Here is a 23045-nt window from a genome sequence, read left to right on the forward strand (position 1 = left end):
CCACGGCCCCCCCGCACAGCCAGGACCCGGGGGGGACACGCCGGGCTCCAGTGGGAGGAGCCAGGATAGAGATCTGGCCCCAGAGAGTTGGCAGGTCCCTGCAGGGATGGGGACAGCCTCGTCACTGGTCTAGGGACATCATGTCACCCCGGTGCCAGCACCTGGGGGATGTGATTGGGGTGCAATGGGATGTCAGGGGATTGAGGGAGGAGACAGTGAGGGCTGCGAGTGGAGAGATGGGGTGGATCTGGGGGACAGTGCTGGAGTCCATGGTGAGGGGGCAGAGGGGTTAGGGAGCTGCAGTGAGGCAATGGGGGCCAGCAGTGAAGAGCTGGGGGGCAGGTGAGGAGGTAGGTGAGGGCTGCACGGGGCTGCATGTGGTGACATGGGGGCTGGGGGCTGCAGGGGGTGTGCACAGGGACGCAGGGTGCTGGGGGAGGCACAGTGTTTCATGGGGTGCCAGGGGACAGCAGGGCATCAGAGGGTGCCCGTGTGGGGCTGTGTGAGGGGCACTGGGGGGGGCTATGCCCTGGGTCAGCCCCATGGGCCCCAGCCCTGCTCCCCGTGGTGCTGCCATCTCAGAGTGCTAAATATAACCCAGTTCCTGGGAGCAGACACTGCAGCATCACCCTCGGGGTCCATCCTGCACCACAGCCCCCCAGGGACCCCTCCCCGGGGCAATGGAGGTGCCCTTCAGTGCTCAGTACCCCGAGGTGCGGGCAGTGGTGAGGGGAGGGTGAATTGTGCTCTGCGCGTCCTGGTGGGGGAGCTCTGGCCTGGTTCACCCACACACCCATCACACCCCCATGCAATGTACAGCAGGGACACGTGCAGGGTCCCATGTGGTGACAGGGCCCCCCCAGGTGTTTGAGCCTCCCCTCCCTGCAGGCTCCATCCAGTCAAAAATGCCCCCAGCCAGGGCTGAGCTGGTTCCTGATGGAGCTGCTCCACTTGGTATAAATAAATATTCCTTGGTGCCACAGGGGCTGGGGGCGACCCACCTGCCTGTGCCTCCTGGCCTGACCTGTTTTGGGGTGCCCTGCTCCTCGGCACTTTGCCACAGCAACACATGGCAGCGCTGACGCCGGGAGTGGCACGAGTCCCCTTGCAAAGCCCAAGCCCAAATCTCTGCCCCCACAAGCACAAGGACATGTGTCCCATGGGCACAAGGACATGTGTTTCCTGCAGGGCTGTGTGGGCAGGACAGTGCTCACTCCTCACTGACCTGGTTCCCTGTGCAGGAGGAAGGGGAAGGGGATGGGGGGTGCTGTGTGGTCCCCCACAGCCACAGGCCTGGGGAGGTGCCCACGGTGTGTTTCCAGGGGAGAAGGGCAAAGCTGGGACATGTGGATGGTTGCACAAGTCCAGCATGGCTGGGCAGGAGGACAGGGAACAGCAGTATCACCAGTCCCTCAGCAGGGATGGGCAGGTGGGGATGGGGAGGGGTGACAGCACAGGGGGGTGATTTGCACAGGGTCTGTGCAGAGCCTTGGCAGGGCACCCAGAGGACGCCAGCAGTGATAAATACAGAGCAGCACATCCCAGGCTGTGACCATGGGTGCCAGCACCCCCCAAATGGTATCCTAGGGGGATCTCGAGGGTCTGACAACTCCCTGCCACCCACTACCAGCCCAAAGGTGGCTGAAAGCCCGGAGGCATCCCCATCCCTCTCCCCTCAGGGTACAGGTGCCCTCAAGGAGTGTCAAGGAGCAAGGGTGCAGAGGAGCTGCACTGTGACTCGGGCACTGCCTGGCTAGGACAGGGCCCCCATCTGAGTCCAGCTGCCCAGTCAGAGGCAGAGCCCAGACCCTGCTCAGCCCTGGGACACTCCTGCTCCACGGCAGCCATGGGCAGGTCCCACGTGGGCATGGCCCCAGTGCCGCTCACCACAGGCTCCTCTACCCACGTGCTGCAGGGACAATGTTTGCTCTCTTATCTGCCTGAAGGGCACGGCCTGAGCACGGGCTGGCACGGCACGGCAGGGGCCGGATGGGGTGGGCACCCTTCTCAGGGTGGCTGGGGATCACTGGTTGTGCCCATCCCCTCCTTGTGTCATCACTGGGCCCCAAGGGGACAATGCTCAGCCTGGACCAAGCACTGAACTCAGCTGGACATGGCTGTGGTACAAATGCAGGTTGTATTTCCAATCCCTGCTGGGGAATCCCAAGCTGTCTGTCATTGGCGTGGGTGGCACAGCCCACGGCACAGCCCATGGCACAGTCCTGCTCTGCCTGCAGAGCCCCTCTGGTTCCCAGCCCTGTGCCAGGGATGTCCCCAGTGCAGGAAGGGGTCCCACTCCATCGGCCCTTTGCTGCTCCAGTGCTGTGTCTCCTGGTGCCCCATGGGGCACAGGTGCTGTCCAGCTCCGGGGTTGCTTCCCTTGGCTGTCTGCTCCAGCTCCTCTTCTGCCTCAACCACTCCGGGCTCACCGGCAGCGCCAGGTCAGGGTCACAGTCCTGCTCACAGCTGGTACCACAGCCCAACTGCAGCCCCGGGGCAGAGCGGGAGCAGGGCTCCTCTCCCTGCACACAGCTCGGCCTGGGGGCACCAACCCAGTGCTATTTATCGAGGATGAGGAAGAGAATCACCATGAGGACGATGGGGAGGAAGATGAGGAGCAGGCTGAGCATCTCTGCCGCCAGCAGCAGCGCCAGGAGCAGGAGGTAGCAGCAGCGGCAGCGGCGCTCCAGCCGCGCCAGCCCATGGATGATGCAGGGCGGGTACCGGACGCAGGGCAGGCACCCGAACATGCGGCTGGTGTGGAAGCGCACCTGGAAGCGATGCTCGAGGGCACCGGCCAGGCCGGGGCGCCGGGGCGGCAGGGCAGGGGGCCGAGGGGTGGCCAGGGTGCCAGGGGAGCTGGGCTGGGCGTGCAGCAGGAGCAGTTCCTCTTGCAGCTTGCAGATCTCCCACTCCAGCATGGGCGTCTTCTGGCGGCAGATGGGGCAGCGCACGCGGCCGAACTCGGTGCCGGCAGCCGTGTCCATGATGGTGCGCAGGCAGGCGCGGCACAGCCCGTGGCTGCAGTTCAGCAGGGCTGGTTTGTGCCGCTGGTCGTCGTAGGGCTCTGTGCAGATGGGGCACTCGTCCTCACTGCCCGCCAGCACGCGGCACGGCTCTGCTGCCGCCGCCATCTCATCACTCGACATCGCCTCTTCCTTGCCAAAGAGGCTCAGGATGGAGCTGGAGGCGCTTTCCATGCTGGGAGACAGCCCCCACGGCACTGGGCTCTCCCTGTGGGGCGGGATGGGGCTGGTGGTGGTGGCAGCAGGACGGTCCTGCCCTGCAGGTGGCTCGTCATGCCCAGGCTCCGTTGCGTCCTCCGCTGGCGGTGGGTTCCAGTGTCCCCAGGCAGCAGCAGATGCCTCTCCACAGAGTTGGGGTGACTCCCCAGGGTCCCCTGGCCCCACAGTCTCGCTCTCACCCCGCTGCCTGGCACAGCCTTCCCCACCAGCCGTCTGCACAGACTGGGGCCCAGGCTCTGCCTCCTCACCTGCTGCTGCTTCCATGAGGACAGCAGCTCCAAGGCCACTCCCCTCACCCACCACCCCCCGAGGCCCCTTGGGGCTGGGTGCAGGACGTGGGTGCTGCTCCAGGGCAGCAGGCAGCCTTCAGCACGGCTGCCAGAAGGGTTTGGAGGCAGCAGCATGTGCACAGAGTCCCACCATCCCTCTGGCGCAGTTTGGGGCGCCCTCCCAGACCAAAGGGTCAGGAGTCTTCAAAGCAGGCTGTACCCCCATCATCCTCACCGACAGAACACCCCAAGAGGGGCATCACCATGAGCATCCAACAGCTTCTTCTTCCTCCTCCTCCTCTTCCTCCTCCCCAGCACCAACACAGTCCTGACCCGCCACGGTCCGGCGGAGAGGACGCGCTGGGCGCTGCCGGGCGCCGCCTGCTCTTCCAGGAGGGGTGCAGGCGTGGCGGGCACCCGCACAGGCAGCTGCCTCCTGCTGCGGGCCAGGCAGGGCTGGGGCCGAGCCTGGCTCTAACCAGTCTGGTTTGTCAGCTTCTGGAAGCGGCTCAAATGCAGCAGCCCGGGGCAGGAAGCCATGCCCGTGCCAATCAGCTCCCGCCGGAGCCGGGGAGGAGCCGGGCCCACGGCCGCCTCTTCGCCTTGCCCAACACAAATGGAGCCACCTCTGCGGCCAGTGCTCCCCACACCCCTGCCCCTGGGCATGGCAGCATGGGCCCCTCCAGTACAGCCCCCCAGCTCAGAGACCAGCACAGCCTCCCAGCACTGCTCCTGTGCCCAGCCAGCACAGCCCCCCAGCACAAGCACTGTGTTCCCCCAGCACTGTCTCCCTGCTCAGAGACAGTACAGCCCCCCAGCACAGGCCCTGTGCTGCTCCAGTCCAGCTCCCTATCCCCCAGGTCAGTCCCTGTGCTGGGCCATCTCTCCCTGCCATATCCCACAAGCAGTTTGCAGGGCTTGGAAGGAAGTATCCTGCCTGGATGGTGTCACCAGCATGATGACTGCCATGCAGGAGCTCTGCACTGTCCCCCGTGCTGTCCCTGGGCCATGGGGACACTCAGTCCAGCCAGGGGCTGCAAGTGCAAGAGCTCCTCAGGGCAAAGCAGAGGGGTGGGGAGCCCCAAAATCACCCTGTTCTCCCTCTCTGTGGTGTCACAGCTTGAGAAATGCCCTGGGGCTCTGCTCACCCCTGCAAGACCCCATGACTCGGAGCGTGGGAGGGTGGCTGGGTCACAGGTGTAGTGTGGCATCGCTGTCTCTTCCTGTCCCAGCCTGCTCCCAGGGACTGTCCCTGGCTGATTCATGCCCTGGGTCCTAATTGCTATTTACATGGTGGCACCCAGTTTGCTGAACTGGGGGAGGAAGGTGGTGGCACTGGTCCCACTGGGACATTGGCAGGGCCAGGAGGGTGCACAACCCCAAGGCTCCGGGGAAAGGGCTGGAAGCAGCTCCCAGGATGGGGTGGAGGACGGATGCAGCAGAGCAAGGAAGGCAATATCACCAGGAGCTGGCACACAGAGCTCAGACCTCAGCATTAAGCAGGCTCAGGATGATGAACGGGCAGCAGAGACAGAGGGATCGAGGCTTCCTCCTGTGCCTGTCCCTGCTGGCCTTGGCCACTGGAGACAGGGGGAACAGGTCTGTCCAGGCAGCCTCCTCCTGCAGCAAACGCTGCTGACTAATGCCAGGGTGGAGAGACTCCCATGCAACAGTTCACTTCCTCTGGGCCCTACCTCAAACAGTGGCCACTGCCATTGCTGTGGCTCCAGCAATGCCCAGCAGTGCTGCCCACCCTTCATGGAGACCCCTGGGGCTGGAGCCCCTGGGACAGCAGATCAGCCAGCAGCATCCCCCCAGAGACCCCTGACCTCTGCTCCAGTGGGGATTGGGCTCCAAGCCCCCCAGGAGACAGCCCCCTCCCACCCACCCTGGCCCTGCCATCAGGGAAGGGCTGGTTGGGTAAATCCACCCCCTTGGACACGCCCCTGCCCAGGCTGGGGTAACCCCAGCCCAAGGAAGATGCCAGAGGCAGATCATTGTGCTGGCTCCTTTATTCAGGCAGTTTGTGGGGAAGGGGGAAGCAGGGAGCCAGGCTTAGGACCAGGTTTCAGACTGGAAGCGCTGGGACCGTTCCAGGGCTGTTAAATGCTCCTCTGCTTCTGAGGGCGACAGGCCACCCTCCAGCTGCAGCACAGACTGCAGGGCCTCAGCCACCGCCACCGGCATCTGCTTGGCATTCCTGGGGGACAGAGCAGGGGCACAATGCAGCGAGAAAGGAAAACCAGGGGCAGCAGCCCCGGTGCTCTGGGATCAGGGGGCAGCAGGGCAGTGAGAATCTGTCTCACCCTGCCACATGGGCTGCCTGGCACGGGATAAATGACAGGCTTGTCATCCTACCCCTCCCTCGAGAGCAGCCCCCTTATCCACAGGGCTTCCCACTGCAGGCATTTGCAGTAGCCAGACCTTGGGGAAGGAGCATCACAGCTCGGCAACCTGAACTGCAGCCCCACATGGCTCCATTTGCCAACATCCTCATTAGAGGGACACAAGGAATATGCATAGAGTTGGAATTTATTGGCAGGAGGGCAGGAAACTGTCCTTTCATCTCAGGAATCACTCAAAGTCAAACATGTCTGATCCTGAGCTGGGTAAGACACTGCTGGGAAGGAGCAGCCGCTCCCGTCCTGCTGCTGCCAGCTCTCAGGAAATCCAAGATGATTGGTTTGATGGTGACATTTGGAACTGAAGCCAGTTCAAACCTCAAAATAAGAGAAATAGAGGAGAAAACACGAGCCCCTGTGCAAAAAATACCCAAATAGAATTCAATGCTTTCAAGCACAATTATTTCTTAGGGGAAATCAGAAATTCAGACTTTTTTTCCTGGATAGAGTTTCATTTGATGAACTGCCTGTGCGACAAAAAAAACATCTAATAAAAAATTTCCCAGGCTGCTCCAATTGGCACAAGCATCTGGCAACGTCCTTGCTGTTTCCCAAGAACAAGGCAGAATCCTGACTTTAGTTTGAAGCTGATTAACATCCCAAAATACCCAGAAAGGAGGTCTTCTTTTTTTGGAAGAGTCGTATTGTTTCTGAGTTAGGCAGTGATATGCAAGTACAAGATAATGGAGCTGGGCTTTGTGATTGAAAACATGTCAAATAGCTATTTTTTTCAGAAAAAGAGAGACATTTTCAACCTTTTTGCCCCTGGGCAAGACAAGCTGGGAACAATTCTGTAGCAGATACAGCCCTGGCTCCCCAGAGCTGGCCTGGCTGAAGGCAGACATGCCCCAGGGACACTGCTCAGGGACACACAGCTCAGGACTCACTTTATCTTAGTCTGGTTGAAACTCTGAATACTGTTTTTAGGGGGGAAAAGGCAATTTTCAGGCTCGCCCACCTGCACCTTCCTGTCTGGCACTCCACAGGCAGTTCAGAGTCTGTGGGCCAGGAAAGGGAAGGCTGATCCTGGGAGTCTTTCCACATAGTGTGGGCTGTTCAGCAGGAGAGGGACAGTGCCCTCTGCAAGTGGACACTTGTACAGGGAGGACAAGGATCCCACCTGCCTGATGGGGGCTGAGGGACACCCTGTGCCAGGGACAAGGCCCTCAGTCTCAGAGCAACCCCGACACCCAAAACACCATCCTCACGGCCACCCAAAATCCTGCCATAGGGACAGTTGTGCAAGCCCTGTTCTTTCCAAGACATTGATCCCCTTTTGGGAGCCCCCAGGGTATCTCTGTCAGCACCAGAAAGTAGGGAATAGGATCAAAGAACAGTAGGAAAGGAGATGGAAGAAGGACCCAACAGCTGCCCAATAGTCTCAGCATTTGGGCTGGGGATGGTGGCACAACTCACGTCCCAAGCGCACCAAACCTGAAGCCCAGATCCAAGGGTAGGAGGGCCCAGTTTGGTGTAAGGGCCCAGGAAGCCCTGCAGTGCAGCGAGGCCCGGCAGCACAGGCAGCAGTGCAGGCAGCAGTGCAGGCAGCAGTGACAGACAGTGTGGCGGGAGGCCTGGCCTCCACTTCCTGGGCAGCAAACAAGAATCTCCCTCTCTCAGGAATGCAGCAAGGCCAGTCTGGCCCCACAAGGTGCCGGGGAAGTTCCTGCTGTTGCACAGGACAGGCAGGAAGGAGCCTCCTGCAATTGCTGCTCGTGTCGACAGCAAGGCCCAGGTTTGCACAGCCCTTTCCAGGTCACGGGGTGCACCACAAACACCACAAACACCATCACCAGCCTCTTGCCAGCTCAAGAGTCCAAAGCATTTCACAACCCTCGCCCTGGGCAATGGGGAGCAGTCTCCGGAGCAGTCTCCTCTCCTCCCTGTTGTGCAGGGAGTCACAACGGCGGGCAGGTCAAGGGCTCTGCCCAGGAAAAGAGGCACAGAGCTCAGAGCAGAGATGCCAACGCTCTGCCTCTGAAGACCAGACTCCACCTTTGGCCAGCAGTTCAAGATGTCCAACCAGCCCAAGACAACCACCTGGAGAATGACTGTGCTGTCAAAGGACGTTGGCTGTGGTGCCAGTGTTGTCCCTGCCCCAGGAGGCAGTTTTGCGTGTGAAGAGCCAGACAGAACGTGCCAGGGGTCCCAAAGCTGTTGCTCTGGAGCCCTGTTATATTATGCTTTCAAAGTCTTCTGCCCACATGAGTGGCCACGGGCACCACACAACCCTTTTCTCTGATTTCAAGTGAGAAACAACCCTCTGAGCCCAGGGTATACAGAGCAGGACACAGGGAGAGGAGGAACGAGCTGTCCCTCTGCAGCAGCCACTGCAGCCCACAGGGACCTGTCGGGGTACGGGGTGTGCTCACTCCAGGGGCTGAGCTGAGGGAATGTCTCCAAGCAGGTGGAGAAGCAGCCACATGCAGCCCCACTCCCCCAGTCCCTGCATAGAGACCCCTCACTCACCCAGCCAGGTAGACATGAGCATTCCCAGTGCTCAGCAGCTCCCACACCAGCCTCCGGTTCTCCTGGATGCGGTGCTGAACATAAACCTTCTCCTCCTGCGGGTAAACAGGGCACTGAGCCCACCAGCCCTGGCAGCAGCCACAGCTCCTGCTCTCAGGACTCTTCTCAGGGGCTGTTTGCAAGGGCTCAGGACAGCACAGCCCCCCAGAGCAGGGGCACTGGGAAAGCAGATGGATCAATGACCACACAGGGAAGGGGAACCCCACATCTGATGTCAGTGCACTGAGATGGGCTGGAGGGAAATCAGTGCAGCAGCAGGAGCTTCAGTGAGGACAAAGTAGCCCTCCCAAGTCTTTAGGTGTCCACTAGCCAGGACCATGAGGTGGGGAGGCCCCATGAGGATTTCCTTCCTGCCCTCTCCCCTTTTCTCCCAGCACAGGCAGAGGAGGCTCTGTCGCCTCCCTGTGCCAAATTTCCTGTAGGACAGGGACCCTTCCCCACACCCCTGGCTGCTGCAGATCTGAAACATCTTGGAAGGGCAGAAAGCTTGTAGGGATGGCCTTGGTCCCATTCCCTGCTCTCCACTGTGCTCAGGGACTGGCTTTTGGCACAGTACAGCCCAACCAAGGAGAGTTCCCAAAGGGTTAATCCACAAGACTTCAAGAATCCAAGCAACTGCCTACGGCCCTGGCTCCTGCCCAAGAGAACACCATTGCTAACGTGCCTGAACTCACTGCTGGCCCAGAGGGCTCCTGTGACAAGGGGGACACTGTGATGAAGGCCAGGTCCCGTGCTGGGCATCCCACTACACCTGGTTCTGCACAGCAGTGAGCTGAGCCACAGGCACAGCCCCCTCCCCACATCCCCTCCCCACGTCCAGCCCCAACGCCAGCATGGCTCTCGCTGTGGCTCAGGGCCCTGTGTGCTGCAGGCTGGAGGTGTGTGTGGGAACAACCCCGAGCAGCACCAGCCCTGGCTGTCACAGGAGCTGGTCCCCACATGGGCAGCAGGTCCCACAGCCCCAATGGTTGATTGCACTGGAGTGCCAGGTTGACCTGGGCATGGCTCCACAGCTCATGATGCCCATCACGAGCACCTCAGCTCTGCCTCACATCGTTAACAGTAATGAGCTGAGTGCTGCCAGTGGCCCTGCCAGCCAGGCTGGGGCTCTCAGGGGGTCATTTAAGGACCTGCAACTGCCCAGAAACCAGAGCACTCCAGTGACAAACTGGGGTCACAGTGTCTCAGCTAAACCCCGGGGCATCCTGCTCAGAGTTAGAGGCAGCCACGTTAGGCTGGGATCAGTCTGCACCGTGATGTGACAAGAGATCACTGCAAAGGGCACCGTAAGAGAGAAGAGGGAAATCCTGCTCAGCTATGGAGCATCTCAGCCCCTGCCTGGCTCTTTGACAACAAAGTTTTTGATGAGTTAAGGGCTGTGGTATCTCCTGAAGCCCAAGGTACAATGGCCCAATGCAGCTCATCCCACCTGGCTGAGCTCCTGCTCACCTCCCGGCACGGCTCAGGGGCAGGAGACTCAGGACAAAGTGCTTTGGCCTGTGGAGCAGGAAGGGACTCCCATGGGAGTCCCATCCCTCCAGAGTCTGTGAGGGCAGGAAGTGGCTGTGGCAGCTCTCCAGACTCTGGGAGCAGCAGGTCCCCCCTTCACTGGTCAACCAACAACCCTCTGCAGTGCTGCTTCTGTTCATCACAGACTTGGAAAGCCTTCACAGAAGCATCCAGCTCATGCCTTACAAGTGAGTGCATAAAAGATGCTGGACTCATGTCAACACATGCACACAGTCAGGAGAAAGGGCTGGTGCAGCTGAGCTACTGTAAGATCCCCATTCCCTTTTTATCAGATCTCTGTTCCAAAGCCAGGCTGAGCTTTCAGTGCCATCAAGGGACAGGGCAAGGCAGTGAAACAGAACCCCAGCTCAGGGAGCCTCTCTGGCAGCATAAAAAGCCCTGCAGCCCTGAGGATGAGAGCTGCTCACCACAGACACTGTCTAGGAAACCAGGGAGCAAAGTGAGGGGCTGAGTTGTGGGGATGCTTGTACCTACAGGGAACTTTCTCCTGGATGGTTGAGACTTGAGGAGAGCTGGCACAGAGGCCAAGCTCCCTGGGCTCAGCCAGTGCTCAGAAGGACACAATGAGAAGGGTGGTACTTAACCAAAGAAAGTTATTGCCTGGTAACCCTCCGAGAGGCTTGTGAGCCTTTTATCACTCACATGGCCCAGCCAAGCAAAGCTGGCTAATGCCTTATCTGCTACAGTGCTCTCCAGCCCCGTACCAGCAGCCTTTCCAGTCACACATGTCCTGGCAGGGCCCCGGCACTGCAGAGCTGGGGGGCAAATCCCAGCCAGCACTGAGGTGTGTGAGGGAGTGAGGTGACACTGTACCACTCCACTAGATTCCTCACAGGCCATGCCAACAGTTACAGGGAACAGACACAGTCTCATCAGTGCTGGCTGAAACACTTCTGTATCCACCCTCCTCCTCTAGGAACTAACCTGGTCCCTGGAGAAGGCTGTGAAGAGTGTCAGGAAGCCCTTTGCCACCAGCTCTTCCCACTCTGCCTGGCAGTAGAAGTCCTTGGATTTCTGTCGACAGCCAAAGAAGAGGCAGTTCCCTGCAGAGAGCAGAGCACAGGGGCTGTGCTGGGAGGACCGAATGCCCTGTGAGTGGTGGGCACTGCTGGTGCCCACGGGACCTGGGGCTGAGAGCAGAGGCTTCCACCTCTCTGCTGCACCTGCCTGGCAGCCCAGGCCTGGAAGAGCCAGGAGCCACGTGAGCATGAAGCCAAGTGACCTGCGGCAACCAGAGGCCCCTGTATACTGGAAAAACAGGAGGTGGGGAGCAGGTAGAGCAAAAACTGGCTGCCTGTTCCCCTCCACCAGCCTCAGCTTCCTGCTGAGACTCATGGCTGAGTCAGGGGAATGAGAATGGGACAAGGGCAGAGGCACAACTCCTTGTGCAGGAGCAGATGAGCTCAGTAACCCATCTTCACTCTCAGAGAGCCAAGGAAGCCTCTGCAGAGCCCTACGCTGACCCAAGGAGCTGCCCTGTAGCACAGCCTGTGAATAACCACACGAGGCTGCACACACAGGCTCTGGTCCTCACCTGCCCCTGAGCCCAGCTTGCTCCCACTCAAACACAGCAAACCCTGTACCCGTCCACACCCTCACGAGCCCCCAGTCCCTCCTTGCTGTCTGCTGACACAGACCTGTCTGCAGCGAGAGGCACCCCAAATCCCTCCCAGGACCACTCCTCACCTCTACATCCCTGTGCCACCCGCTCCTGTATCGCTGCTCGGAAAGGTGCCACCCCTGTGCCAGGGCCAATCATGATCACGGGGGTGGCAGGGTCAGCTGGGAACTTCATTCCTCCTTTCTTCACCCAAAGAGGCACCCGGACATCACCTGCAAACAAACAGACTGAATAGCATCACTCCACCATCCCTGCCCCTGGCACAGCCTGCAGAGAGGGAGCCAGGCATCCAGCTCTTCCAGGATGCTCCAAAGACATGAACTGCACCTGGCTCACCACCCCAAGCACCAAGGGAACACCCTGTGCATGTGAAAAGTGCTTCAGCTGTTTCAGCATCTCCTCTGAAAGAGTGAACCCCTGAGTGAACCCCAGGGCAAGGTAAGAGCCCCTCAGCACCCAGGCTGTGGGACAGCCTTCTCCTCACACAGCTTGTGCCATGGAGGACAACAGGGAAGGCAGGCAGAGATCCCAACCTGGCTGGATGGAAGGGAGGCCACACTTAACTCATCTGGGTGAAGAGCCCCATGGAGGTACTCTGAGAAGCCCCTGTCTTGCCCTGGACCCATACAGAGGAATTCTCTACCACTCTGCAGTTGGGAGACCCCATGAGCTTGTCACATTTGCGTGGGGACCCACTGGAGTTGGTTTGTGGTTGGAGCAGATGAGCAGCACACACAGGCTTTGCAGGACAGGGTGGATGTGCTCAAAGGAAGGACCTGCCTTCCCAGAGCTGGGGCTGTGGGGCTGGAGGTGTCCAGCAGTCAGAATATTACCAGCTCCAGGACACCAGGAGCAGCCATCAGGGGGACAGCAGGGCACACTTGGGAGCAGGAGGGTCAAGCAGCTGGGAGAAAACCAGGAGCTCAAAGGATGCCAGAGGAGCCCACCATGCTCTGAAGAAGATGGGAGCAGCAAGGAAGAACAGTGGCCTGTGAGTTCAGCTCATCCTGCCAAGCCAGTGTGCTCCAGCCCCCACAGAGGTGGTGCTCCAGCCAGGATCCAGGCAGCTCCAGCACGTGGCCAGCACACGCACAGCTCCACCAAGGTCCCAAGGGATCACTGCTGGGTGCTGTGACAAGCACACAGAGTCCAAGCAATTACCTTGCTCTGGATCGAGAGAAGCCAGCCAGGTAGAGCAGAGCCCACGGCGGGGTTTGCTGAGACGTGTCTTGTACTGCACCACTGCCATGAGGATCTGGATCCTGTCAGGGTGAGCCTGTGTCCAGACAGGAGCCATGAGAAATGAGGAAATACCCAGCACAGCTTCACAGGAAGGGTCCAGCACCTCCTCCAGGGACAAAACCTGCGCCCAGCTCCTGCCAGGGTGCCTGCAACACTCATCCTAGCCCAAAACAGCCACTTGGAATGGAGCAGGCCCTTGCCCAAAACCTTTCCAATGGTTTTTCCCAGAGCAGCACTGCTGCAGGAATGCTCTGCACAGTTGTCAACAGTGACAGTGACCGTCCAAGCCAAGAGGCCCCCATGGAGGACAAATCCAGCCGTGCATTGGGCTGATGTCTGCCAGCACCGGGGCCGGGTCCCACTGCCACCTCCCGGCAGCACAGGGAGCAGCACTCCTGCTTGCCAGGGCCACCCGGGGCACTCCCAGCCTTCACGGCACCACATCTCACTGCTTCTGGTGACAAGGACACCAGACCTCTGAGGAGCAGTGGGACAGCACTTATTGAGCTGCAGGAGAGCAAGTGCCCTAATCTGGAGGCTGGCACAGCCCTGAGGTTGGCACCAGCAGGTCAGGCTGCTGCAGACTCACTGCAGAGCAGGGGTTTGGGTGGGCTGTGGGTGTTCAGGGGCCTGGGAGTAGTGCTTGGACACCCAAGGCATGCACAGCATGAACAGCCAACCCAGGCCCTGCCATACCCCCAGCTCAGAGCCTGACACGAGGCCAAAAGGGCTGAGCTCTTACCAGCAGGGAGGAGGCGATGGAGAAAGCGCGGGGTCTGATGCGAGGGATGAGGTCCAGCAGGTAATCAGCTGGAATGGCACATGTGGTGTGAGGGAAATCCCACAGGGCCTGCAAAGCCAAGAGGGGTGAGGCCTGCTGCACCCCAGAAGACAACCTGCATCCCCCAGAAGGCAGCCTGCCTGTTCTCAGTGTGCCAGAGGCTGTCCCACATGGCTGTGCCACGCTGCCCTCGACCAGAGGCACCCCACTGGGCACCTCTGAGCACCAACACCCGACTGTGTTCATTGCCCTCTGCCTCCCAGGCTGCAGCAGAGAGCCCACCTCAGAGCGAGAAGGATCTAGAGCTGGTCTTAACTGCCAGTGGAAATTCACAGACACTTCATAAAGAGGGTGAAGTAGATTAAATTCCCCAGCCAAGAAATTATGGCTGATCATCTGCCTGCTGCCTGGGTGCTTTCTGGCCTGGCACAGCCCCCATGGAGCAGGTGTGCCCTGCTGCCCAGTCTCACCTCCAGCGTGGTCCTGCGGGGCCGGTTGCAGTAGCTGTACAGCTCCTCCTGGCCCTGAGCAGAGCTGAACTCCTGCAGCTTCTCCCGCTCCAGCTCGTTGGTGGAGAAGTAGGAGAGGAGCTCGAAGAAGGAGCGCCGTGGCACGCAGGAGATGTCCAGGTAGTGGGTGACCAGGTGCCGGATGGTGCAGGGCTGTGGCAAGAGGGGAGGGAGGGATGTGCCTGCAAGGCAAGGCAGCAGGGAGAGCTCAGGGCCAGCCCCGGGGCCGGATGCCTGGCACTGCCTGTCCCCACACCAGGGCAGGCCTGCTGCCTGTGGGTGCCCACACACTGCACCAATGCCCCAGTGGAGCCAACTTCAGCTCCCACTGCTCCCACCATGGGGCCTCACTCCCTCCTGCTCTCCCCAGTTTGCTTTTCAAGCCCACAGGTTTGGCAACAGAGGAAGTCAGTGGTGTTCAGCTGTCCCTTGCTTTTGGGAAGTGCTTTGGGATAATGCCTTATCCATATGGCTCCCACCCATCCTGCACACAATGCAGTGGAAATAACCAGTAGTGTCATGTGTCAGCCTGTCCTTGTTTCCTTTGTACATCCCAAGGGTGTGAGGAGCAGCCTGAATTTTTCTTGGGTTTGCCCGCCAGGCAAAAATTCCAGCAAGGACAGACACAGGAAAGGTGGAAGGGAAATAGGTGCTCAGGAGACAGGAGAGAAAACTGTTACAATTCCATTGAGACTGCTGAGCCACCAAGGGCTCTGAGGGGCCTCCAAGGGGTTTCTCTGTTGTTGGAGTTCATTTGTGGCTGCAGAAGCACCTGCAGGAGGTCCGTGGGGTTAAAGTAGAGTGGGGAGACCTGCACTCCCCTTACAAGGAAGTACGGGTTTCCTGACCTGGGTCTGGGGCTGAGGAGGCTGCAGGATCCTCCCCACCCTGTGCAAGGTGCTGCCAAGGCACAAGGCCCAGGTGGAACCTGGCACTGCTGGATTCCTCCCACAGTCACCCTGACCCTGTGCAGGATGCACACGATCACAGCACTGGGAGAGAAGGACAGTCCCCATACTGCCAGACAGGCAGGTGTCCTGTATCCATCTGACACTCCCAGCTCCATGAACCAGGTCTACAGCAAAGGAAGAGCAGAGCTGCAGGCTGGGCCAGTGCTCAGGGGCTGCCCTGTCGCAGCAGGGAGGGAAAGGAGCAGTGGGCAGGACCTACCAGGCTCCGTGGGCTTCAGCACAAAGTGTCTGTCTGGGTCCAGGCACAGGAGCTGACAGAACTGCTGCACGTCCTCAGGGCAGTTCTGGGGCTGGATCATCACCACGTCCCCTGCACTGAACCTGTGGATGCAGCAGGAGCTGCTGAGCACAGCTCCAGGGCAGAGCCACAGGGAAGAGCCACAGGGCATAGCCATGGGGCAAAGCCACAGCCATGGCATGTCTACCCCGACCAGCAACCACATCAGGGGAGGCTAATTCCCAGTGTCACCAACGTGCTCTCTTATTGACAGGCAAGGAGAACTGGTCCATGGGCAGGACCCCCACTGCCACACACTCCTGACTTTGTCATGGAGGGGGACCACGCAGCAGGGACCACGTCCCCAGGGCTGCAACATCACATATTAGTCGAGACAGGGAGTGGTAGAGGAGGGCAGGCTACAGGAGACCTGGTCCCACAGGACCAGGGGGAGTCAGGGAGCTTGGGGGAGTCAGGGAAATGCTCACGTGATCGCCGAGCCCGTGATGTCGAACTCCATGAGCCGGACGTCCTGGAAGTGGGACTGTGCCGTGACCCGCTGGTTGGACACCACGGGGGCAGCGAAGGGATGGGGCTCGCAGGGAACAGCCCTGGGCGCTGTCGGCTGGAGAAGGGCACTCTCAGGGGGTGGGGAGTCCTCAGGCAGGTAGTGCAGGGTGTATTTTGGGGGCAGGCTGTGGAGAGGAGAGCAATGCAGTGGTTACTCCATGCCACAGCTCCTCTGCTGCTCCAGGGCGAGGCCTGGAGTTTCCCACTGCATCCACCATCCATCATCCCTGTTCCCCAGAGCTGGCTTTGTAAGGGAATGCAATGCCGACTGCCAGGAGATTCCAAAGTCTCCAGAACAGGCAGAGGGAGGCTGGCTGAGCGCACACACTCTGCCAGGGGCAGAGGCACATCAGGATGGCAAGATGGGCACAACCTGGCTGGGGCAGCTGACACACACCCGCGGGGGACAAGGGGACACACCATCCAGAGAGAAGTGGGCCACCAGTGGCCAAAGAACAAGGAACACTTGGGACACCAGTAGCTGTGTGGGAAGGGTTCCTGGTCAAAGCAGAGCACATCTCCACTCTGTAGAACAGCCAAGGAAGTGTGGCATTGCACAGCAGCCAGTCCCTGCTGGGGCCCACCCTGCCCACCCTCTGCACCCACCGTGTGTCTGGGCTGATGATCTCAAGGCCAGGAGGGAGAGGATACAAAGCGAGGATCTTGTCCCATAAGGCCACAAGCCATGGATCAACCACTGCATCTGGCCTGCAAGAGGGAAATTCAGGCTGTAGCAGAACAACATCATCCCTTAGGGCCCAAGCCCTGCTACCCCTGCATCTGCCCAATGCTGGGGCAGCCCTGCTCCCCTTGCACTGCACAGTCACCCCAGGCTGTTCCCTTATAGCTTCAGGTCTGAGAGGAAACATGTCTCAGACACTCTAAGCATTCACTTGCTCTCTGGGGCCCAACCACTGACACCTGAACAGAAGCACAAGCCCCCTGAGCACCACCTGTGGCCATCACCAATTCCCTGAGCCACACAGAGCCTCTGCCCCATGCTAGGTGAGCACAGGTCAGGCTGCTGCAGGCACGTGGCTGTGTGACACAGCCACCCCCCGCTCTGAAGAGGACTGTGGCTGAGCCAGGAAATGCTGGCACATCCCGGGGGTCGTTGGACACCCCGGAGAAGCAGGTGACCCAGGTTCTGGCACAGAAGTGTTATGAGCAGATATCAGCACGTTCACAGAGCTGCTGGAGCAGCCCCGTGGTGGGAGCAGCACGCTGCCGTTCCCCAGGCACAGCAGGGCTGTGTGTAAAGCACACAGAGCCCTGCCAGCAGCCCAAGGACAGAGCTGCAGTGCACCCCGGGGCTCCCCCTGCCACACCTCCCCATGGCTCTTACCCCAGATCATGCTGGTCATCTCCCAAGGCCACTGGTAGTAGCGGGTTGCCCCCAAGCTGTAGCACCCGTTTGTGCAGCTTCTTTGCAACAAAATTAAACCTAAGCAGAGAATAACACAGCTGTGAAGGCAGGGCTGCTCCAGCAGCACAGCAGGCAGTGCCCACAGAAGCCAGCACCTGCTGCCAGGGCCACAGGAGCAGCACAGAGGCAGCAACACAACCTGGCCTGTGCCCTGCCCAGTCTGTGCCCCAACCTAGGGCAGCTCACAGGAGCAGTTGCCTGCCACTTGCTGGGCCTCACGGGCTGTGCCTAGCTTCCAGAAGGGACTTATGGAGGTCCTGCTTCCCTTCAGGGACTCAGAACACTTCCTTCACTCCAGCCCCTCACTGCCCCATGTGCCCCATGGAGCTCTGGCACACCTACCCCTCCCTCCACAGCTCTTTCAGGCACATGGGAACAATCTTTTGGGATAGAACTGGTACCAACAAGGCTGGCTGCCACTTGTGTTTGATGTCTCCTGTTGCCTTGGCCCACTGCCAAGTGGCACAGCTTGTGCTGTGGCACAAAGTTGCTTCCCTGCAGTTCAGATGGAAAACTGAACAGCTGCAATAAATGACTGACACCTGATGTCAGACCCACTGCAGCAAAGGACCTGCTTGGAGAGGCTGGGGGGGAAGAAATGGGCAGAAGCCTAATTCCTGGGATTTGGGAGGGACACAGGCTGGTAGAGCAAGGATTTTTAAGGCTGGTGGGAATTTCATTTCATTTCATCCAGAGTCAGGCTCTGTCTTCCCCCACCCCCTCCATTCTCCAGCCACTCTGGTCCCTCCCGCAGCCAGAGCTGTGAGAGCAGCCATCCAGGAGCTGCAGAGCTGCTTACTTGGGGTAGGACGAGTCGCCAAGGCCCAGCACGGCGTAGTCCAGCTGGCACAGGGACCCGGGCGGCAGGTTCTTCCGGAACAGAAACCGCCAGAACATCTACGGAGGACACGGCTGGGGAGTCCTGCTGCTGCCCAGGCAGCCTGCCCTGCCTGCCAGCCCCCAGATCCCTGCTCTGCCCCCATCGGGCCCATCCTGAACCCCAACACAGTGGGGAGCACTCCTGCAGAGGTGGCCTCTGAAAGCCCCCTCACCAGCTCCCTGCTCGTGTCCCATGAGAGGTGACTGGTGCTCCCCCCTCCAAAAACAACCACTGCTCAAGCTGCTTCTAGAGAGAATTCCCTGGATCAGGAACATAAAAACAAGATGGACAGGAATATGTCCTACCTTCATGTTATCAGGTGGGTCTCCCTGGCCGGTGGTTGCACACACAAACACCACCAGTGGCTCATGGATGAGGTTGGCCTGTGGGCACAGACATGGAGAGGCATGTCCAGGTCAGCAGCCTACAAACTGCTCTGGGAGAGCTGAGGGTGTTCACCTGGAGAAGAGAAGGCTCCAGGGAGACCTTGGAGCCCCTTCCAGCACATAAAGGGGCTCCAGAAGAGCTGGAGAGGGACTTGGGACAAGGGATAGAGGGACAGGAGAAGGGGGAACAGCTTCCCACTGCCAGAGGGCAGGGTTAGATAGGATATTGGGAAGGAATTGTTGGCTGTGAGGGTGGGGAGGCCCTGGCACAGGTTGCCCAGAGATGCTGTGGCTGCCCCTTCCCTGGAAGTGTCCAAGGCCAGGTTGGACAGGGCTTGGAGCAACCTGGGCTGGTGGAAGGTGTCCCTGCCCATGGCCAGGGGTGGAACTGGATGATCTTTAAGGTCCCTCCCAACCCAGACCCTTCTGTCATTCTACGAAATACGTGTCCTGGCTGTTCCCACATGGCTGCCCACACCACAATGAGCTCCCAGACTGACCACGCTTGGAATAAAACCCACAGCCCTGTGTGGCACGAGCTCCTCCATAGGCCTTGCAGCAGCACCTGCTGCCCACCCACTCCCTGCAGCACCAGCCCCTCACCTGGCAGGGAAAGGCTGAGTGTCTGCGACTCCATCCCAGGAGTCCCTGCTCCCTTTGCCCACCCTTTCAGCTGAGTTAAGCACAAGCTGCCCCCAGGGAGGGCACAGAGCCAGGCCCTGGTGACACACAGCAGATCACAGCAAGGGTGGAGGATGCCCAAGTGGCAGAAATAGGGCTGGTGGGGATGGAGCAGGAGCAGCAGTGCCCAGAGTCCCCTGTGTGTCCCATCTCACCAGGTCACAGCTGTCCAGGGCCTCCACCCTGCACTGCAGGTGCCGGCGCGTGGCCTCTCTCCCGATCCTCTCTGCCGTATCTTGGGCTGTCCCCGTCTGGCTGCCAAAGAGAACGAGGAGCTTCCGTTCTGCCATCTGCAAAGACAAACCAGACCCACCACACAGAGGGGAAAGGGGGCTGGGGAGGCAGAGCTGGGCCTGCCCTGGGCCCAGCAGCACCAACCCCACCCAAAGGAGCACCAGGGACTGGGGTCAAGGTGACATGTGTGGGGCTGACACAGCAAACAGCCCAGGGGTGTGAATAGCTGGGATCCAGCATTGGGATACAAGGCTTGTGGGCTCTCTTCCCAGCCCTGCACAGTGCTGAGGGATTAACGCCGTGTCCTCGCCTGCAGGAGCAGCAGGGACACACTGTGCTCCTTGTCCCCACTGCCCGGGCATGGAGGGACTAAAATGCACATCCTGGCTCGTTTAACTGCCCTCATCCCCACAGGGTAAGTGCAGTCCTGGGATCGGCTGTTCCCCATTGCTGGTTTTAACTTTCCTGTCTGCCCTATGAATCCCCCTCACTTGAAGGGGCCTGGGGAAGAGCCTGGAGCTCAGAGACAGAGAAAGGTGTGATCAGACACACACTGCTCTCAGCCACACTGCCAAGGAGCAAGGCCCTGTGTGTGACAGGGAATCCTGCAAGGAATCCAGCCCAGAGGGATGTCTGAGCTGCAAACAGCTGCTGTCACCATGTGCCCATAGAATACTAACAATAAATCACATTATAATAATAAAAAACAAAATCACAGAATCACAGACTGATCTGGGTTGGGAGGGAGCTTCACATTCATCCCATTCCACATCCTGCCACGGGCAGGGACACCTTCCCCTAGCCCAGGTTGCTCTGAGCCCCGTCCAGCCTGGCCTTGGACACTTCCAGGGATGGAGCAGCCACAGCTTCTCTGGGCAACCTGTGCCAGGGCCTCCCCATCCTCACAGCCAACGATTCCTTCCCAATATCCCATCTAACCCTGCCCCCTGGCAGTGGGAATACATTCCCCCTTGTCCTGTCCCAAGTCCCTCTCCAGCTCTCCTGGAGCCCCTTTATGCGCTGGAAGGGGCTCTGAGCTCTCCTGGGTCCTTCCCGTCTCCAGGTGAACCCCCCCCAGCTCTCCCAGCCCGTCCCCAGGGCAGAGAGGCCGCAGGGATCGGGATCTCCGAGGATGCCCGGCTCTTCGGACTCACCACGGACCGGCCCCATTCCCTCGTGACGTCACCACAGTGCGACCGCTCCCGTGACGTCACACGGCGGCTGAGGGGACTCCCCACCCGTTCCGCGCTCCCTGTGACGTCATCATCAGCCGCGCCCCTTTGACGTCATCGCCGCGCGTCGCCCGCGACGGGCGGGCCGAGCCCCGGGCGGGTCGGGCCCGGTGCCCCCGGACAGGGCCGGTGCCGCTCCCCGGCTCTGCCCCGCGCCCCCCGGACCATGCTGTTCTCCCTTCGGGAGCTCGTGCAGTGGTTGGGCTTCGCCACGTTCGAGCTGCTGCTGCACGCGCTGGCCCTGCTCGCCTTTACGGTGCTGCTCGTGCTCAAGGTGGACGGCGCGGCCGCCGCGCTCTCCTGGTGGGTCGTGTTCGTGCCCTTCTTCGCCGCCGACGGGCTCAGCACCTACTTCACCACCATCGTGTCCGTGCGGCTGTTCCAGGACGGCGAGAAGCGCCTGGCGGTGCTGCGGCTCTTCTGGATCCTCACCATCCTCAGCCTCAAGTTCGTGTTCGAGATGCTGCTGTGCCAGAAGCTGGTGGAGCACACGCGGGAGCTCTGGTACGGGCTCATCATGTCGCCCGTCTTCATCCTTCTCCAGCTGCTCATGATCCGGGCCTGCCGTGTGAACTGAGGGTCCCCGCGGGGACGGGGGGGCGGGCCCGGGCCTCAGGCTCCCCTCGGCGTTATCCCTGTGCAGAGGGCGGCGACAGGCTGTGACAGGCTGGTGACAGGCTGGTCGGTGCCCCAGCTCGCTGCCGTGCCACAGAGCACCACATTCCCCCAAAAGCTCCCGTTGTGTCGCGTTCCTGTTTCAGCCCTCCCAGCCCCCGTGTTGTCCTGCCCTGCGAGCGCTGCTCGGTGTACCAGTTATTTTATTGTAAAATAAAAGTGCGTTGAAGGATTGGGGTTCATTTAAAACTTTTTCCATAGAAAGCAGTTGTATCTAAAACTACCGCTTTGAGAGCAGGAATTGCCTGGAGGGTGGGAGGGTGCTGTAGATCCCTTCATACCCCCCAGACCTCTGCCCTGCCCTGCAGCAAAGCTCATTGATTCCCATCTGTCCCCTCACTTCCCTGAGCACTTCATCCCATCAGAGCTCTCTGAGAGTTTTGTGGGGCTGTGCTGTGAGCCGGAGAACACTGATACATGTGGTTTTTAGCAGATGTTTTTTGTATTTCGCTTCCATTCCCTACGTCTGGAAGTAGGAGGCCGGGGAGGGCAGGGCAAAGGGCAGGACCATGCACTGCTGATGCCGGTTGTGAAGGGGGGTGTCACTGAACCCTGACTTTGCTGTGAAACACTGTGCTCAGACCCCAGAGAGCAGGAGTTCAGTATTCCATGTGGAAGTGTTGATCAAGGTGTCAGGTACCAGTGTCACAGGGAAGTCCCAGTGCCAGGGACACCCTGGCACCCCTGGTGTCCAGCTCCCACCACAAGGGTGTTGGGAACGGCTGATGAGCCCCTCACCCTCAGCCCAGCAACCTGTGCTCCTTCCCACCTCGTGTGTCACAGACCTGTGTGTTCTGCTGATGTTCCCTCTGATAGAACATCTCCTGCCAGCCAGGGCTGGAGGGGAAGCCTCCCTGGCCCTGCTCTGGCTCTGCCCCCTCAGTCTCCCCTCTCTCCCCTCTGCCCTGGGGTCTGTGCAGGTGGGGTCAGGGACAGGAACTGCCCTATAAACAGCTGTGTCACTGCTCTGTCAGCTCAGAGGCCCGAGGGGCACCAGGGATGTATTGGTCAGGCTGATCTCCCCAGGAGATCCTCTGATGACAACGGGACCAGTGGCTGCTGCTCTTCTCTCTGGAAAGAGGCTGTCCCTTGGTGCTGCTGCCGGCTCATCCTGGCTGTCGTGGAACGGCAGTGGGACAACCAGCAGCCCGGGCCAGCAGGATCCATAAACTGACACGTATTTAGCCCAGACTGGTCCATACTGGGGGTTAGATGTTCAGTGTGACCTGCTCCCACTAGCCTCTATTCAGGTAGCACCTGGCTCCCAGTGACTCCAGGTGGCCCATCCTGGGCTGGCTCCAGGGCATGGATGAGTACAGGACAGGAGCACCACCCCTCCTTTACTCAGTCCTTCCTTGGTTGAAGGAGGGGATTGTCCTGCTCTGCTCTGGTCTGGGGCAGCCTCACCTCGAGTGCTGGGGGGCAGTTTGGGCACTGTAATATGAGAAAGATGTGAAGCTCTTAGAGAGTGTCCAAAGGAGGGACATGAGGATGGCGAAGGGCCTTGAGGGGCCATACAAGGAGCATCTGAGATCACTTGGCTTGTTCAGCCTCAAGAAGGGGCTGAACTTCAGACTGAGGGGAAACTCATTGGGGTTTGTAGCTTCCTCACAAGGGGCAGTGCAGGGGCAGCTCTAATCTCTGC

At 59.9% G+C, this 23045-nt stretch overlaps 2 protein-coding genes across 5 annotated transcripts; one reads left to right on the forward strand and one right to left on the reverse strand.

Annotated features, from left to right (window-relative positions):
• Nucleotides 1–5508: 5508 nt before the first annotated feature.
• On the reverse strand, nucleotides 5509–20773 carry NDOR1 (NADPH dependent diflavin oxidoreductase 1). Of its 4 annotated transcripts, none has more exons than XM_027667005.1 (16): nucleotides 20648–20760; nucleotides 19804–20006; nucleotides 19415–19549; nucleotides 18498–18575; nucleotides 18112–18209; nucleotides 17232–17330; nucleotides 16493–16594; nucleotides 15805–16011; nucleotides 15299–15420; nucleotides 14090–14310; nucleotides 13581–13688; nucleotides 12758–12872; nucleotides 11662–11808; nucleotides 10900–11018; nucleotides 8386–8480; nucleotides 5509–5714 (listed from the first exon to the last, which is right to left on the reverse strand). In XM_027667005.1, the coding sequence occupies exons 2-16, from the start codon at nucleotides 19939–19941 to the stop codon at nucleotides 5570–5572; spliced, it is 1929 nt and encodes a 642-aa protein (XP_027522806.1). In that variant the 5' UTR covers nucleotides 19942–20006; nucleotides 20648–20760; the 3' UTR covers nucleotides 5509–5569. The 4 variants fall into 4 exon arrangements, with proteins under 4 accessions (XP_027522806.1, XP_027522808.1, XP_027522810.1 ...); XM_027667006.1 differs by lacking the exon at nucleotides 5509–5714 and adding an exon at nucleotides 5743–6271; XM_027667007.1 differs by lacking the exon at nucleotides 19804–20006 and having other exon boundaries at nucleotides 20648–20767.
• Nucleotides 20774–20794: 21 nt separating this feature from the next.
• Nucleotides 20795–21573, forward strand: TMEM203 (transmembrane protein 203). Its single transcript, XM_027667010.1, has one exon. It carries the CDS (start codon nucleotides 20892–20894, stop codon nucleotides 21300–21302), a length of 411 nt encoding a protein of 136 aa, XP_027522811.1. The 5' UTR covers nucleotides 20795–20891; the 3' UTR covers nucleotides 21303–21573.
• The last annotated feature ends 1472 nt before the right edge of the window (nucleotides 21574–23045 follow it).

Source organism: Corapipo altera, unplaced genomic scaffold (assembly GCF_003945725.1).
Source record: "Corapipo altera isolate COAL_440 unplaced genomic scaffold, ASM394572v1 93, whole genome shotgun sequence".
NCBI lineage: Eukaryota > Metazoa > Chordata > Aves > Passeriformes > Pipridae > Corapipo > Corapipo altera.

Excerpts from the sequence above, each read along its gene's own strand:
- NDOR1 (XM_027667005.1), bottom strand. The coding sequence starts at position 19,941 with ATGGGGAACAGCCGATCCCAGGACTGCACTTACCCTGTGGGGATGAGG. Across the intron at positions 18,576-19,414 it reads CCCTGGACAGCTGTGACCTG|GCCAACCTCATCCATGAGCC; the intron begins GTGAGATGGGAC and ends CTGTGCCCACAG. Across the intron at positions 11,019-11,661 it reads GGTGGCACAGGGATGTAGAG|GGAACTGCCTCTTCTTTGGC; the intron begins GTGAGGAGTGGT and ends TGCTCTCTGCAG.
- TMEM203 (XM_027667010.1), top strand. The coding sequence starts at position 20,892 with ATGCTGTTCTCCCTTCGGGAGCTCGTGCAGTGGTTGGGCTTCGCCACG.